The 17,500-nt window shown below is 35.3% G+C and overlaps 1 protein-coding gene across 3 annotated transcripts in view; it reads right to left on the bottom strand.

The window, feature by feature from the left end:
• Window positions 1–17,500, bottom strand: part of LOC136836285 (adenylate cyclase type 2-like) — a 395,106-nt gene that overhangs the window by 158,069 nt on the left and 219,537 nt on the right. For all 3 annotated transcript variants that reach the window (XM_067100345.1, XM_067100343.1, XM_067100346.1), the window contains exon 4: window positions 8,238–8,365. In XM_067100345.1, the coding sequence (XP_066956446.1) occupies window positions 8,238–8,365 (128 nt within the window). The remainder of the gene's footprint in view (window positions 1–8,237; window positions 8,366–17,500) is intronic.

The raw sequence follows: 17,500 nt of genomic DNA, 5'->3' as shown, positions 1-17,500 counted from the left end.
CAATTCGTGCCATTTCTGGAAACAATAGTCGCTGATTGACGCAGCTGACACAAGCACATACGCATTTTCCGCGGCGCAAGAGAGGGGACAAAGTCCTTTGGAAAATTATTCTTGGAGGACTGAAATGCTGCGAAAATAAAGTTTTTGGAGCACAAGAGATGGAACAAAGGCTTGAGAAAAGTTATTCTCCAGGAAACAAATTTTTTGAAAAGTGTGATTCACGGACAAACGAATGAGAGGGAAAATCTTGGGAGTATAAAATCAAATTACGGGTGAATGCTTTAGAGGAATGTTACAAAGATTTGCATGGTGGTTTTTTATTAATGTTCATAAATACGTACTGATCTTCACATAATGACATGATTAAGCAACACACAACTCATGCTTTCCAGCAAATGACTGGGGAACTTGGAGTACATAGGGTGCATTTAAACTTACCTGATTACATAATCTTCACTTACAATATGGTATCTAGTTACTTTAATTCGCACTTTAACGATGCAATGATACTGAAAAATAAATATCTGTGCAGGTGAAGATATTGTCAGCGACTCGTGATTATGAGATTTTTACGAATAATAATAATAATAATAATAATAATAATAATAATAATAATAATAATCTCACTTTTTTTCCGTTTATGTTCCCCTCCAGCCTGGTTAAGACAAAGGCACTGGTCTGTTTGTTCCATTTGCCTTTGTATTCAAAGACCAAATCTGAAATAACTCTGAAACCCAAAGCGACAATTTCAAACGCTGACAAACGCAGGTGCTATTGGTCCAAAATTATTATTACTCCATTTTTATCACAATGACCTTATCTAATATTATTATTACTTCGGTAGATGACACCTATTCACATGGAACAAGCACACCTAAAGGGTCGTTGACTTGAAATTGAAGCTTCCAAAGAGTGTTGGTTCCAACCTTCCACCGCAGACCCCACCCACACTGCGGCAGTAACTGATCATGATACAGAGCCAGTGATTTTTTCATCGCCCTAGGGGAAGGCGCGAACTCGCGACATCTGAGCGGCATGTCACGACACTAACGACCATACCAGCGGACCAGCAAAATTTTTGAGAGAAAGAACGGTGGAGCTTTAATTCCGGTAGTGATTTATTGTGCAACAAACTACATTTTCCATTCAGGGCTAAATTCATCTGTTTAATGTAAAAGTATAATTATTGTATCAGTTTTACTTCATATTTCCTAACGATACGCTTATGACAGAATAATGATATAAGATTTTACGAAACGCCATTTATCATATACTATTAATACTGAGAAATTTCATCTCAGGACCGTCCCTCTATCTAATAGCGAATCAGTCCCTGACCTTGGCAGTTGTGGCGCCAAATACTATTTAATGAATCAGTTAATCCATACAATATAAGCGATAATTCATAAATATTGTTTTTTAAGACAGCCATAGGGTTTGGAGAAATTAAGCCTTAGTACTGCAAGCAAATAAGGGAATTTCATCTCTGTCGAAGAGAAAAGAATAAAATAACTTTGCATTTATAAGGAAAAATTATGCATCTATAGTCTATACGGATGGAAGATTAGAAAACATCTCTTATTTCTGAAAGAACAAAATGTCGTTTCATCCTTATAAAAACAAAATAAAATAAATAAAAAATAAATATAAAACAAATTACCTCTTGAATGAAAATATGGAGCATATTCGAGAAAGAATAAAAGAAAACTTATTTAAGAGGTAAACAGCTCTTATTTCTTGAAGACAAAATGTCGTTTTATCCTTACAAAAAAAATTAAATAAATACAAAAATAAATAAATATAAAATAAGCTAATTTTGAAAGCAAGAATGTAGTAAATTCGAGAAAAAATAAAAGAATACACCTTATTGAAAAAGCAACGGGTGTCAACGTCCGCCAAAAATGAGTAGAAACACGTTACTGGCGACATAGCTCTCATTGGTGGTGACTCTTATCGGAGACTCTTATTAGAATAACAATCGGGCAGCAAGAATGGAGGCTGTCACCACCAGCTGACGATCATAGACACTCCCCCACCCCCATCTGGCCCCGTAAAAAAAAAAAAAAAAAAAAAAAAAAAAAAAAAAGCGTGACCGGAAAATTTGATTAAATTCGCATTCGTGACAAGAAGGCGTACTAATGCGTTCATTTACATCTGAATGCCGTGACGAACCAAAAGAAAAAGAAAAAGAAAAAAAAAAGTTTGGAATATTAGGATTTTTTGGGGGGCGGGGGGCGTGGCGACCAACTGAAAAAAAAAAATTGGAACTATTAGGATTTTTTTTGGTGGGGGTCGTGACCAACAAAAAAACAAATGGAACTATTAGGATTTTTTTGGGTGGGGGCCGTGACGAACGCCCCCCCCCCAGAAAAAATTGGAACTATTAGGATTTTTTTGGTGGGGGGGGGTTTGACGACCAGCTAAAAAAAAAAAAGTTTGGAACTCTTAGGATTTTTTAGTGGGGAGACGGTTTGAATTCTACACAGTGATCAATAAACGATAGAAATGCAAATATTTCGGGAATGGCCGAGGCATATGTAAATTATACATTGTAATCTATTTATTTACTTATTATTTATTTATTAATTTGTTAAATTATTTTTTCTTTACCAATAACTGACTTATTCTTTCTTTATTTCCTATTACCTTCTGTTACTTCTTTCTAATGAACACCATATTCTTTGAAAGCTTGAATTTCAAGTCAATGGCCCCCGCGGGCTTGTTCCATATAAATGGGGTTTATCTTCTGAATAATAATAATAATAATAATAATAATAATAATAATAATAATAATAATAATAATAATAATAATAATAATAATAATAAGGGCTCTAAAAACTACGTTTTTATTCTAAAATTGATAAAAAATTTATACACTTGTAAATATTTTGGGGACAGTCGTGACATATGTACCTTATGCAATGTAGCTCTAAAAAATACTACTACTACTACTACTACCACCACTACTACTACTAATAATAATAATAATAATAATAATAATAATAATAATAATAATAATAAGCTTGGATTTTGACCGAAGCACATGTATATTCCCTCAGCTCCCCAAATTACTGAAATTTTCCTAAAAACAAAAAGCACGAATTTTGTTTTTGCTCGAAGCCTCTGCAATTCTGCTAAACACGAAAAAGAAGAAATTGCTTTGATTACCGTCCACTTACTCTTTAACTGAACGCAGCAAGACGCACATAAAACCATTAAAGATGAAAGGAAGCCCCCTCCGTTGAACAACAATTCTGTTGAGTCTGTTTCTCTTACATTCTTGGAAACGCATCGACCGGAAGAAGCGACTGACTCGATGTATCTCTCTCTCTCTCTCTCTCTCTCTCTCTCTCTCTCTCTGTCCATTTGTAGTCTGCTGACACATTCAATAATTTCCTCGGTATTATCTCTGCTTCGCTGTTAACCTTATCGACGATGACTTCCGAAATCTCTCTCTCTCTCTCTCTCTCTATATATATATATATATATATATATATACACTTACATATATACGCATATATATAAATATATATACACACATATAAATATGTGTTTATATATATATATATATATATATATATATATATATATATATATATATATATATATATATATATATATATATATATATTAAACCAGGAGTGGCTCCAGGAAGTAAACGCAAAGCAGTCTCAGCTTCATTCATACTCTAACTGTTGAATAATGGATGAACTCTCTATGCAGCAATCTTCCACGACGTTAGAAGAGAGCCCTGCTAAGATTGTGAACCCTCTTGGGGGCGGAAATGCCTTCTATATGGTTGATGAGGCCAACGGCAACCCCATATGGCAGGTCACCTATTTACTGAGGACGAATACCAAAGTGGTAATAAGAGATATAACCTGAATATTACTGTACTTAAGAAGAGCCAGCGGTTTGGGGTACGCACATGGTGTTCTCTAAGGTCGACTGGTGCCTAGTAATGGGTTGTGGACCCCTTGGTGTAAGGAAATGCCCACTAATTAAACAACAAAGTCTCTTTACCTGTGGGCAATGGAAGTTATGCTTTTCCCTTCGAGGAATCCTGATAAGAGAATATAAAAGTTCCTCGCCATACTGTATTGTTAAATCTATCTCACTACCTATCTATCTTTCCATATATACATATATTATATACGCCGTCTTCCCTCATGTAGCTACTAAAAGATCTCTCATGTAGCTACTAAAAGATCTTTCATGTAGCCACTAAAAGATCTTTCATGTAGCTACTAAAAGATCTTCATGTAGCTACTAAAAGATCTCTCATGTAGCTACTAAAAGATCTCTCATGTAGCTACTAAAAGATCTCTCATGTAGTCACTAAAAGATCTCTCATGTAGCTACTAAAAGATCTTTCATGTAGCCACTAAAAGATCTCTCATGTAGCTACTAAAAGATCTTTTATGTAACCACTAAAAGACTCTCTCATGTAGCTACTAAAAGATCTCTCATGTAGCTACTAAAAGATCTCTCATGTAGCTACTAAAAAAAAAAGGAGGACATTTGACATCTGACTGACATTATCCTCACAGCGTGCTCACCGCAAGGATCATCATAACTGAATTACCCATCTCTTACCATCAAACTGAATATCTTTCATCAATCTTGAATAGCAACAAAAACGATGATCTCAAAATAATCCAGCAGCTCGTTTTCCGTCGTTTTCAGAATCGACGCAAAACTTTTAGAGCGCGTTATCTCTTAGGCATCTATTGCAATAGCTTTTAAACTTTCTCCTGCGGCTTTTAAGCGGGCAATTGTCATAAAGAGATTTGGCAATGGCTACGTATGATTCCTGTAAAGGAAAGATTCTTGTAAGTCTGGAAAATGCGACGTTTGTGCTAAAAACGAAGTACAGAATGATTATTGCGCATTGAAAAGTTAGAATCAATAAAAACCAAATATAATTTAAAGAAATACGACTGATATTAGGAAGTGAATGAAAACGGGTAAAGCTTAAAAGAAGGAAAGTTTCTGTGAAGTAAACTAAATACCGAGGATTATTATGCGTTTCTGATGGAAACAAATACGTACTTTAAAGAATTTTGTTTCAAATGAAGCAAATGTTTCGCTTTATCCATCGAAACTGGTTAGTTTAGAAGAAAACAATAAATAAGAAGAAAAGATAATTTTGCGTCTCCAAGATAAAACACTACATTTTCAGAAAATTATAAAATCAAGGGTTAAGAATAAAAATTTTAAAATGCCCTCGCTCAAAAAACCCCTCATTAGTGGCATTTTTATTCAGTTATTTCGTCAATATTCTAGGAACTATTTTGAATAGATTCTCGACAAATAACGCAAATTTCATGTCTGAATATTTATAAAATCTGCCTTACTTCCCAATTATTACGGGTATTCATTGGACTTTAAAAACAAGATGAAAAGCCGATGGATAATTTGTTGTGAAACATTACAATCGTGGAGTTTAAATGGATTACGACAAAAACTATGAAAATCAGACATTTTCTCTGTATGAAAAACTGTTTCACACAACGTTTCTTCCTGTTTGATTCTTATTTACCATAAGCAGTTGCCAAGAATGATCAGTTTCATGCTGTTATAAGTATTTTCAAGGCCATGAAAGAGAAGGTCTGCTCATTTCCCCCAAAACCCCCCATGTAGGCGGAGCTTCGTCTACCCCCTTATTGCGTCAGCAGGTGAATTGCCGTAATGAGCAGGTACCTCTGAGATACGTCATCGCCTACGTAGTTACCCCAGGTGGGAGGCGACTCCACCCAATTGATTAGACCTTGTCTCGCTTGACCTTGAGTATTTTAATCCTTATTACTCTTGCCGTATCCGAAGCTTCCTGTTAGAAGAAAAACAGAAGGATCCTATTTCAACACAATCATGCACTGCCGTTAACAGTTCTACGCAAACAGTTCAGCTTGCATCATCATTTAACAACTCCCCTGACACTCACGCGAACAATTCAAACCAAATATAATTACTTCAACACTTATCGCAAATAATGATGAAAATATTGCGATAACTTTATCATTCCCCTTTTGTAGTATCTCAGCAATTCTCTCCTGAGAGAGATAATCTTTACTGCAACAGTATTATATTACCTATAACTAAAACCCGTAACTATAACCCTTCCAAATCGGTTGAAAATGAACTGGTCAGCAATCTTGCATATTAGCCCATATTTCCCCAAAAAGGGGTCGCTCCATATTAACCCCAATTCCCTAAAAAAAAGTTGTTAAAGTTTCATATTGGCTAACTTCTACTCCCCTAGGGACCAGATCCCCATCTCCCATAGAAGGGTGCAAAAGGGAGTTGGACAATAGCACTTCAGTCATTCATTATCCCAGAGGACAATAGCTGATCGGTAAATCCTTCTCTTTCTCTGCTGAACGAGGTTATTCGGCTCAATTCGATTCTGAATAAACGTTTCGTATAGAGAGGGATTTGAATAGGATATAGAATTTAGGCCAAAGGCCAAGTCCTGAGACCAATGAGGTCATTCACCGCTGAAGCGGAAATTGACAGCAAAAGGTCATTCACCGCTGAAGCGGAAATTGACAGTAAAAGTTTGAAAGGTGTAACATGAGGAAAACATCGCAGTTGCACTATGAATCAGTTGCTAGGAGAGGGTGGAAAGTAAGATGGAAGAAAGAGAATATGAAAGGAGGTACAGTAAAAGGAACGAAAGGGATTAAAGCTAGGGGCCGACGGCACGCTGCAAGGAACAGGATTTGTCGAATTGTTGCTATGAAATGGGTTATATGTTTCCATATGGTCATGTGTCGTTGTTATACAGGTTAACTGATGGTGACTTCTGTCGTGTCAGAAATCTGGACGCGTGTCAGGAATCGGTAATGCCTTGTCTGGAATCGGGAATACAGTGATTTGCTGGTTTTACGAATACGGCGAGTCCTGTAGCTACAAGCACTTTTGAATAAAATAAATGACAATTTTTTAAACAAAAGACAGCAGTAATGATCTCATATATATCTTTTATTATAAAAAAATAGTAATATTACAGTTAAAGAATGCAAAATGGTCGGCATAAATAAAAGAGAGTAATATAGAAAAATACATTTTTTCTATAAAAGTAAGAGTAATTTACAAAAAAAAAAAAAAACAAACAAAGGAAACAGAAATTCCTGTAATTAAGATTAGACGAAAATAAAAGAAATATGAAATAATTCCTCATATGAACAGCAGTCGTAATAAGAAACAGACTTATTTTAAGAAACTGATATAAGGAAACTATTGTTCGTTCATCACAGGATATCATAATACCCAAAATATCATTTTCTAATAATAAATAGCAATAGGCTAAACAAGCCCAAAAATAGTTATAGAACTACAGAAATAAAGATCAATAATAACAACGGAATGGATTTTTTTTATCCTAGATATATCATAAAAACAACAAAATAAATTTTTGCAATACTGTAGTGTAAAAATCATATAGAAAAACTATGTTTGAAATAAGGGTGATATTAAGGAATAGGCAAATTTTCAACAACGACTTAAAATATTTCTAAAATGAAACATTTAGTAAGACAAATTTTGACCAGGGCGTAATAATAGCATGAAGAATGAGCCTTAATTACAAATGACATGACCGCATTCTCCACCATTAATTATGACATTTCAAACCCTTTCTCTGCAAATTTCTCAAGCGCATGGAGGGAAACGTTAATATATTGTCATTTATAATTTATGGAATAAATAATTCTATCATTTGCCGACAACTGTGATGATGTTATGAGTGATTTCGTAAGCTACAGATGATGGTATGCAATAATGTTTATTAAACAAGCAGTGATTGTTGAATATACTGACAATACTGGTTAATATTTTACTTTTAATATCTTACTTCATTCTCATAATTTCTTGCTCTGAAATAAACAAGCTAAACAAAAGAAAATAGTATTCAAAACTATAAATGGAAAGAGGAGTAATAAACTGTCAACGCAAGTACCATGCAATCTCACAATCTCTCTCTCTCTCCACACGCACAAAAATACACACACATATATAATTCACACATACGCATATATATAAATGTATATATATACACACATATACATTACAAATATAAATATATATAAATATATATATATATATATATATATATATATATATATATATATATATATATATATATATATATATATATATATATATATATATATATATATATATATATACACACACGAATACTCTGAGGAACAGACTCTCTTTGTGTGTCTCCTTACCTCCGAGGCGTGAACAGTGGCAGCAAAGAGAGCACAGGCAGCCACAGCCCCTATGGTGACAACAGCCAGAAAAGCCGACTGCCTCAGCCGCCACTGATAGCGCTTGTAGACCTTCGCTAGCTCCATATCTGAAAGAGGAAATTAATATTCATTTCTTAATCATTATTCTTTGAGTTTAGCTCATACATTTAATTTCTCGCTTGATTTACAGCCCATTTGATCAGCGTTTTTGATCGATAAAAATCAACTTTGCTCCATACTAAGTGTGTGTGTGCGTGTGTATGTAGGGAGGATTTATCCATTTTTATTTTCAGTAAAAGAAAACTGTTGTGCCGGCTTTGTCTGTCTGTTCGCACTTCCTTCTGTCCTCACTTTTTCTCCGTCCGCCCTCAGATCTTAAAAACTACTGAGGTTGGAGGGCTGCAAATTGGTATGTTGATCATCCACCCTCCAGGCATCAAGCACACCAAATTGCAGCCCTCTTGCCTCAGTAGATTTTTATTTTATTTAAGGTTAAAGTTAGCCATAATCGTGCGTCTGGCCGTGGTTAAAGTTTCATGGGTCGCGGCTCATACAGCATTATACCAAGACCACCGAAAAATAGCTCTATTTTCGGTGGCCTTCATTATACGCTGTAGCGGCTGTACAGAAAACTCGATTGCGTCGAAGATGCTTCGGCGCATTTTTTACTCGTTATTTCTAAGTTAGTTTACAAATCACTTGGCCAAGGTTTATGCTTAAAACATTATACGTTTGGTAAGCTCCTTTCCAATACAGAATGTTGAAATTTCGCTCCATAAATCAACCCAAAGTAAAAGATATAATTGCGCCATGCTCATTATAATGACACTCGTAACTCTCTATGACATCCCCTTCCTGGCTTTGAGTATGAAAAACATTATTATTCCATGTTGCTATTATCAAGGTTACCCAAATGTAACACCGTTTACGGCTTTGAGGAATTATATGTCGCTGGAACAAGAGAGAGAGAGAGAGAGAGAGAGAGAGAGAGAGAGAGAGAGAGAGAGAGAGAGAGAGAGTTAATATATATTGTGACGAAAGAGACTGCTTACAGTGAAAAAAAAAAAGAGAGAGAGAGAGAGAGAGAGAGAGAGAGAGAGAGTGTTAATATATATTATGACGAAAGAGATTGTTACAGTGAAAGAAAAAAATGAGAGAGAGAGAGAGAGAGAGAGAGAGAGAGAGAGAGAGAGAGAGAGAGAGAGAGAGAGAGAGTCTGAAGATCGCATCATATTTTCAAAATTCAAACCTGGATAAAAAGGACTGTGTGCATCCCTGCAAAAATGATCTCAGAGGATCATTCCTTTAATTAGTAATACGTCTAAGTTTTCAGAGAATGGTTCAGTAATCTGATTTTCAAGGAAAATCATGCGAATAGAATATCTGAGTAATTAAAAAATGTAGGAAAAAACCTGATCGCAGATTTATACATAGCATTATTACCTGAATCGAAGTTGGAAGTGGGTGTGTTTTAAATTACGCGCACGCACGCACACCCATATATATATATATATATATATATATATATATATATATATATATATATATATATATATATATATATATATATATATATATATATATATATATATATATATATATAATTAATTAGACAAAACAAAAAAACTATAGATATATATATATATATATATATATATATATATATATATATATGCGCAATTAATTAAAAAACAAAAAACGATAATTAAAACGAACAAACAAAATAAGAGAAAATATTAACTTACACTAAACAAAATATAGAAGTCAGATAATACATCAAAGATAGCGAAAATCGAACTGGCAATCTGCACAAATCCGAACACAACCAAGTGACACCAAGTTGCATAATTTTCGAGAAAATATATAAAAAAGTGAAGGTAAATTTGATAGAGGTCGTCATTTGCCTTAAAAGCAGTACAGCCATCTGTAAAGGGGACTGATCCGGCTTGGCCAGAAAGTACTTCCTGCCATTATTTTTTTTTTTTTGACCGCAAGATCTAACCGTCCCGTCTCCTTCCGATCTTTTCCACTCCATCAAAGAGTCGAGCTATCTGCTGATAAAGGATGTTTTGGATGTTAGACAGTCATCCGGGATTATACTCTCTCTCTCTCTCTCTATCTCTCTCTCTCTCTCTCTCTCTGCCCTCAGATCTTGAAAACTGCTGAGGCCTGAGGGCTGCAAATTGCCATGATGATCATCCACCCTCCAATCATCAAACATACCAACTTGCAGCCCTCTAGCCTTAGTAGTTTTTATTTTATTGAAGGTTAAATTTAGCTATAATCGTGCTTCTGGCAACGATACAGGATTCGCCATCACCGACCGTTAAAGTTTCATGGGCCGCGGCTCATACAGCATTATACCGAGACCACCGAAAGATAGATCTACTTTCTGTGGCCTTGATTACACGCTGCAGCGGCTGTACAGAAAATTCGATTGCGCCAAGGAAACTTCGGCGCATTTTTTACTTGTTTTATCTCTTTCCTTACAGAAAGCTGGTCTTACGCTCGGGTAAATTCTTCCTGATAAAGTAACCCGTACCGTACCTTCCTCTCTCTCTCTCTCTCTCTCTTCTCTTTACAGGAAGCTGGCCTTACGACTGGATAGACTCTTGCTGACATAGTAACTCGTACCCCTTCCCGCTCTCTCTCTCTCTCTCTCTCTCTCTCTCTCTCTCTCTCTCTCTCTCTTTTTATCTCTTTCTTTATGTGAAACTGGCCTTACACCCAGAGAGATTCTTGCTGACAGTCACTCGTAACCGCACCTGTCTCTCTCTCTCTCTCTCTCTCTCTCTGTCAGTTTAACAAGCCCTTACACACAACGATAACTCCCCTCTCGCTTCTCGCTCAATAGAAAATTAAATTACAACATCTATTTACGTGGCGTCATTAAGCTGATTGCAAATGGCCAGGGAGATAGAACAAGATTATTATACATTTTCAGTGTATACATCAGATCATATGAGAGAGAGAGAGAGAGAGAGAGAGAGAGAGAGAGAGAGAGAGAGAGAGAGAGAGAGAGAGAGAGAGAGAGAGAGAGAGAATAAATATATATTAAGACTAGAGAGAGAAAAGTTTTACGAAAGACTGCTGCAGAGTAGAAAAATATTAGCAAGAGAGAGAGAGAGAGAGAGAGAGAGAGAGAGAGAGAGAGAGAGAGAGAGAGAGAGAGAGAGAGAGAGAATGAATATATATTAAGACGACAAAAAGAACTATTACGAAATACTACAGAGAGAGAGAGAGAGAGAGAGAGAGAGAGAGAGAGAGAGAGAGAGAGAGAGAGAGAGAGAGAGGAATGGAAAACCAACCTTTCACTCTTCGAAGACCAAGACTAAGCAAGAACAACGATAACACCTAAGCAAATAGTTCCTTTCATTTCTTGTCAATTTCCTGGCATCGCTCGACGTCTGAAGCTTGGCCAGGGGCAATAGCATACCTCTGTCATGGGTTCATGCCCACCTTCTGGATACCCATATGGACGCACATGAAATTGCTTTAGTTTTTAAAAAAGCATCTTCCCTATACAGTTACCAAAGCAGGATACAGTTGAACACTTTTGCATGGCCCCCAGTGAGTCTCGCGAGGCTAAAGTGGCATTGCTTTTTGCCTTTTACTCGCCGCCCTGTCTCTTTCCACCTAGCTGTCCAACTTCTTTAACAATACATCGCTCAATCTTCATCTCTCACGCAAGAACATATCCTTTTAAATATATATAAATAAACAGCAGCTTTCTGTATTACTCTTTAAATGGGTCATTCCGACTAGCTGTCCAACTTCTTTAACGATACATCGCTCAATCTTCATCTCTCACGCAAGAACATATCCTTTTAAATATATAAATAAACAACTGCTTTCTGTCTTACTCTTCACACGGGTCATTCCGACTAGCTGTCCAACTTCTTTAACGATACATTGCTCAATCTTCATCTCTCACGCAAGAGCATATCCTTTTAAATATATAAATAAACAGCCGCTTTCTGTCTTTTACTCTTCACACGGGGTCATTCCGACTAGCTGTCCAACTTCTTTAACGATACATTGCTCAATCTTCATCTCTCACGCAAGAACATATCCTTTTAAATATATAAATAAACAACTGCTTTCTGTATTACTCCTAAATGGGTCATTCCGACTAGCTGTCCAACTTCTTTAACGATACATTGCTCCATCTTCATCTGTCATGCAAGAGAGCACATCCTTTTAAGTATATAAATAAATAACTGCTTTCTATCTTTTACTCTCCAGACGGGCTCATTCTAGCTAGCTGTCCAACTTCTTTAACGAAACACTTCTCTAATCTTCATCTATTATTCAAAAGCAAACCCTTTTTAGTAACTAAATACACTAAATGACGTTTGCGTTTCCGTGTTAGTCTCAAGTCTCAATATGAAGGGATATATAACAAAAGCCGTTCAATTATAATATTAAACTTAAGGCTGTTGGTAAACATCGCCAACAGATGCACAAAACATTTGATTTCACGTAAAGGGCTTTGTTCTGATCTTAAGTAATAGTACCTGACTAAGAATTAAAGAGTTTTCGACGAAATGTAAAAGATAATACACAAATAACTGCACACACTGACGTAGAATATTAATGTGGATTGAAATTAAGCCAAATTAAAAAAAAAAATATATGCGTGCATGCACGCCAGTATTTACGTTTATAAGTATAATAATCTACTTGTGAATTTTAGTAAATGCACTACGTACCAAGGCCAAGAGAGACAAGGTCTACCCAAATGAGTGGAGTTGCCTCCCACCTGGGGTAACTACTGTACGTAGGCGATTACGATCTTAGCAATTCACCTGCTAACGCAATAAGGAGGTTCTCAGGTAGACAAAGCTCCGCCTACTAGAAGGATTTTGGGGGAAGTGGGCAGACCTTCTCTTTCTCTTGGCCTTGCTACACACCATGTCATTTACAATGTCAGTATAGTACACGTGTGGTTTTTTCACAGATGAAAGAATATACGTAATTTCAGTGCTGGGAACGTAGAAAACTAATCAAAGAGGTATCAAAGAAACAGACTCCTCAGCATGATTCTCTGAAATACGGCAAATAAAAGGTATTGCCTGCTGTAAATAAAATCCTCCCTTTAATAAATTTCCTTAAAAATTACGGTATACATTATGTACTGTATATAAATTCCACATAAATGTTCCAAAAAGAATAGCAGTTTCAAACGCTGTTTTGCCGCGTAACAAATTGCTTACCGAATAAATTACCTGAATATTTACATTAAAATCCAATTCACTTTGCAACAAATGACTCCTGAAATAAATGACCTAAAAAATTTAAAAAACAATCTCGTTTTTAACGAGCAAATATTCCCAAACACTTGCAAAAATCCATCCTTTAATATCTGCTCTGAAATAAGTGTTAGAAGAATACTGAATCCTGTACAAATAAGTAAATGTTTTGATTAAAATGAGTTTTATACTGTTAGCTGTGCCAGCTATTCCTAACATTCCCAGCCGTGGTCAGAGGGTTGGTTATTTCATGTTTCAATAAGGCGTATGGGATACTAACTCTGGTGGGTGGAATGTAGTGGCATACCGAGTGTGTGGACGCAATAGCAACAGGTATGGGACAGGTATGGTGACCATTCCATTAAGACAGTAAGAGTGTTTTAGTGCAAAAGGCGACGATTTAGGTAACCGAACTGCTTTACTTTGAGAGAGAAAAGGAGAGAGTGAAATTAGTACCACGACACTAGAGAAAAAGTTGATTTTCGTCGAGAGAGAGAGAGAGAGAGAGAAAAAAAAATTATTACAAAAGATTACAAAAGAAAGAAAGAGAGAGAGAGAGAAATTATTACTACGACAATAAAGAAAAAGTTGATTTTTCGACGAGAGAGAGAGAGAGAGAGAGAGAGAGAGAGAGAGAGAGAGAGAGAGAGAGAGAGAGAGAGAGAGAGAGAAATTCCACGATCGTCACTTGGTTACTTCTTTGGTAGGCTACTTCTGTGAGAATCCCAAAGGAACGGCCGGCCAAATGTCGGTACCTTTTATAAATCAGAGAGAGAGAGAGAGAGAGAGAGAGAGAGAAAAGGATGTCTACAGAATGACTTCCACTCCACAAAAGATTACAAGAGAAAGGCTGAATTGCTCTCGTCAGTGGTCAGATGTTTAATTGGGGGGAAAATTTTTATTCCAGCGCAAGCCAACGGGAAATGGTTAGAGAGAGAGAGAGAGAGAGAGAGAGAGAGAGAGAGAGAGAGAGAGAGAGAGAGAGAGAGAGAGAGAGTCCTTGAACCCCTCAAATTAAAAAATAATCTTTGAATATTTCTTTTAAATCCCAAAGGAACGGTAAATGTTTGAAAATGTTCTTACCTTTTATAAATCAGAGAGAGAGAGAGAGAGAGAGAGAGAGAGAAAGGATGTCTACAGAATGACTTCCCTCCAAATGTAAAAAAATGATCTTTTCAATATTTCTTTTCCCTGGTCAGATGTTTAAATGTTTGAAAATTTTTCTTCCAGCGCTTTTTAGAGAGAGAGAGAGAGAGAGAGAGAGAGAGAGAGAGAGAGAGAGAGAGAGAGAGAGAGTCAAAGCCTTTCTGAAGCACAATTATCCTGACAACGGAAAACATTTAGTAATGAGCAACGTCATATGAAAGTGCTAACGCCATTAATAATCTTATTTACAGCTAATAAACCTGGCATAAAACCCACTTCTCCGTTCAGATCCACACTTTTCGAACATTTGAATGTTCACATAAAGTGTATTAAAATATTTGGAAGAGTAATTAACTTCTTCTGGGTATGGGAATGTTGGATATATATATATATATATATATATATATATATATATATATATATATATATATATATATATATGTGTATATGCACACACAAGTTAAACACACATCATATACGTATATTTTCATGATGTTGCCTTGTAATATGTATATCATCCAATAGTTTTGATATATGTACTCTTCTATTTATCGTCTGTTATGTGGAATGGTAATAGTTGTTGAGATATCCTATGTAGTGTAGGGTCAGATCTCAAAAGAGTTAGTGATTTAGATAACTTAACAGCGTAATTTAGAATTAATATTTTTCCTGATAACAGCGTAGTAGCAGGAGAGGGAGATTAGAATTTTAGACCAGATGTGTCATCTGTCATCTGTTCAGATAAAAGAACGCTTTGTTTTCGGTTACACGATGACAGGTTAGGAATAACAATTGCTGATCCATTCTGGAAACCAACTTGGGTTTTCCATTTTGTTTTTAAAACATGCCAATCATAATTAACCAGTTGCAGCCTGTTTGATCGTGTAAAGATTTCTGTAAAAGTTTTGTCTCATAGGAGAAGAAGACGAATACTTCCGCAATGTTACGTGTTCCATACGATTTTCAGGTAAAGACGTGTGCTTTTGAGAAATGCGAACAAGTGTTGCACTGAAGCTCATGGCAGTTGCGCATTGTTTAAGACTGCATTGCTCTTATCATGTATTGTCCCGAATCGTACAAACCAAAATGCCTTAATGACGTCATGTGAATGTTTAATTTTCTACTGGAATCCTGAAATCTGCTCATTCTGATTTTAGAGACCAATCAGTTTGGTTCCCTCTCTCTCTTTCTTCAAAAGAAAGAAATTTTAACGTAAAATATTTGTGGTCACTGGTGTTAATCTTAGCTTTTGAGATCTGGCTTTAGGAAAAATCGGTAAGGGTGTCCCAATAAAAATGTTTTGTTAATTTAAACAAGCTGCAAGTGATTTTACAAAGGTTTTCACAAGCTTGTGTAAGGTAAGTGAATTTTAGTTATTATTGCCATGGTATAATAAGGCATATTAGGGAAATTTTGCCTTAGTGAAATTATTATTGATAAATCTTTTGTGTATTTTTGTGAGTTCTTGTCTTTGCAATCGTTTGATTTTTCACATTTTATATATTGGTGATTTAACATTTACTTACTTAGCATTTTAAATATTTCTTGATAATTTAACATTGCAAACTTGATTTAATTTTCATTTACTGAGATTTTCTTTTTAAATCTTGAGTAATTCTTGATAGTTTCAATTTTGCTTGATTAACTTAATTTCTTGATAAATTAAAGGTTTTTGTGATTTAGATTTGTTTAATAATTTAACTCAAGAATTAATGAAATTTTTGTGTTGTTTTCAAGTAATAGTAAATTTTTCAGATTGCGAATTCTAGTTATAAATTTTAAATTTAACAATAAATTTTTGTATTTGAAATGTTTAAATAAACAGTGTTTCATTTATTGACCACCAGTAAATAGGATTACTGTATGCATAAGGCAAAGTGATAAATATGTTTTGTTCCTTTAGTTTTGCTGAAGTGAATTAAGACCAGGGAAACAGTTCAAATTGTGTGATGAGTGATGCCCTTTTACTCTAATATATTTCCTGTTTAATTGTCGATACCTCACACTAGTCTCGATAAATTTAGTTTGATTTTTCATGTGATTAATGAGCTTTTTAAGGGATCACTGTTACCTTTAGAGTACCGGTACTCAGTCGTAATTCTTATTGTTATGAGAGTTCAGGTATTTGGCTGAAGTGAGGTAAATTTTCGAAATCTGTGATTAGTTGTGTAATAACCAGGTACTTGGTGCGCTTCGTGATAATTTATATACTACACACATACACAGACGAGCTCTCTTATTCAAAAACACGAAAGTTAAACCACATAGTGAAAAGCAAGAAAAAAATAATCAAAAGGACTGAAGAACACAAAAAGTAGACAAAAGTAAACATTACCAAAAATGTCTATACATATAGAAAAAATATTTTACAATACACCAAAAACAACATATTCTTGAATATATTATAAATCACAAATAGACAAGAGCAACTTATCCACAAAAAAGAATTACCGACAATAAAACTGAATTATGAAAAATAATGTACTTCAAGGTAACTGCGCTAAAAATAATAAGACGAAACAAAGAATTTCAAAAAGCTGTAGTTCAAGGTCTCTCGTATACACTTCGGCATTACCCTAGTACGCACTGTTACTTAAAGAAAATGCCTTAATCCGATCTGGAAGGCGCAGCGAGTTTTCAATTACTACCTTAGGGCTGGAGACAGCCCAAACTCAATTTTCTTCTCTGTCTCCGATAATTCTTGATCGATGAAACGTTTTAAGTTTCCTTGTTTCTGTTCTTGCATTGAGTAAAACGTAGGCGCTCAAATACACATACGCATACATATACACACATACACATGACTCGCATTTATATATATATATTACATGTACGCATATATAT

The sequence above is a fragment of the Macrobrachium rosenbergii genome, chromosome 56, assembly GCF_040412425.1.
Source record: "Macrobrachium rosenbergii isolate ZJJX-2024 chromosome 56, ASM4041242v1, whole genome shotgun sequence".
In the NCBI taxonomy this organism is placed as follows: domain Eukaryota; kingdom Metazoa; phylum Arthropoda; class Malacostraca; order Decapoda; family Palaemonidae; genus Macrobrachium; species Macrobrachium rosenbergii.
This window is presented reverse-complemented; position numbering and strand designations above follow the sequence as displayed.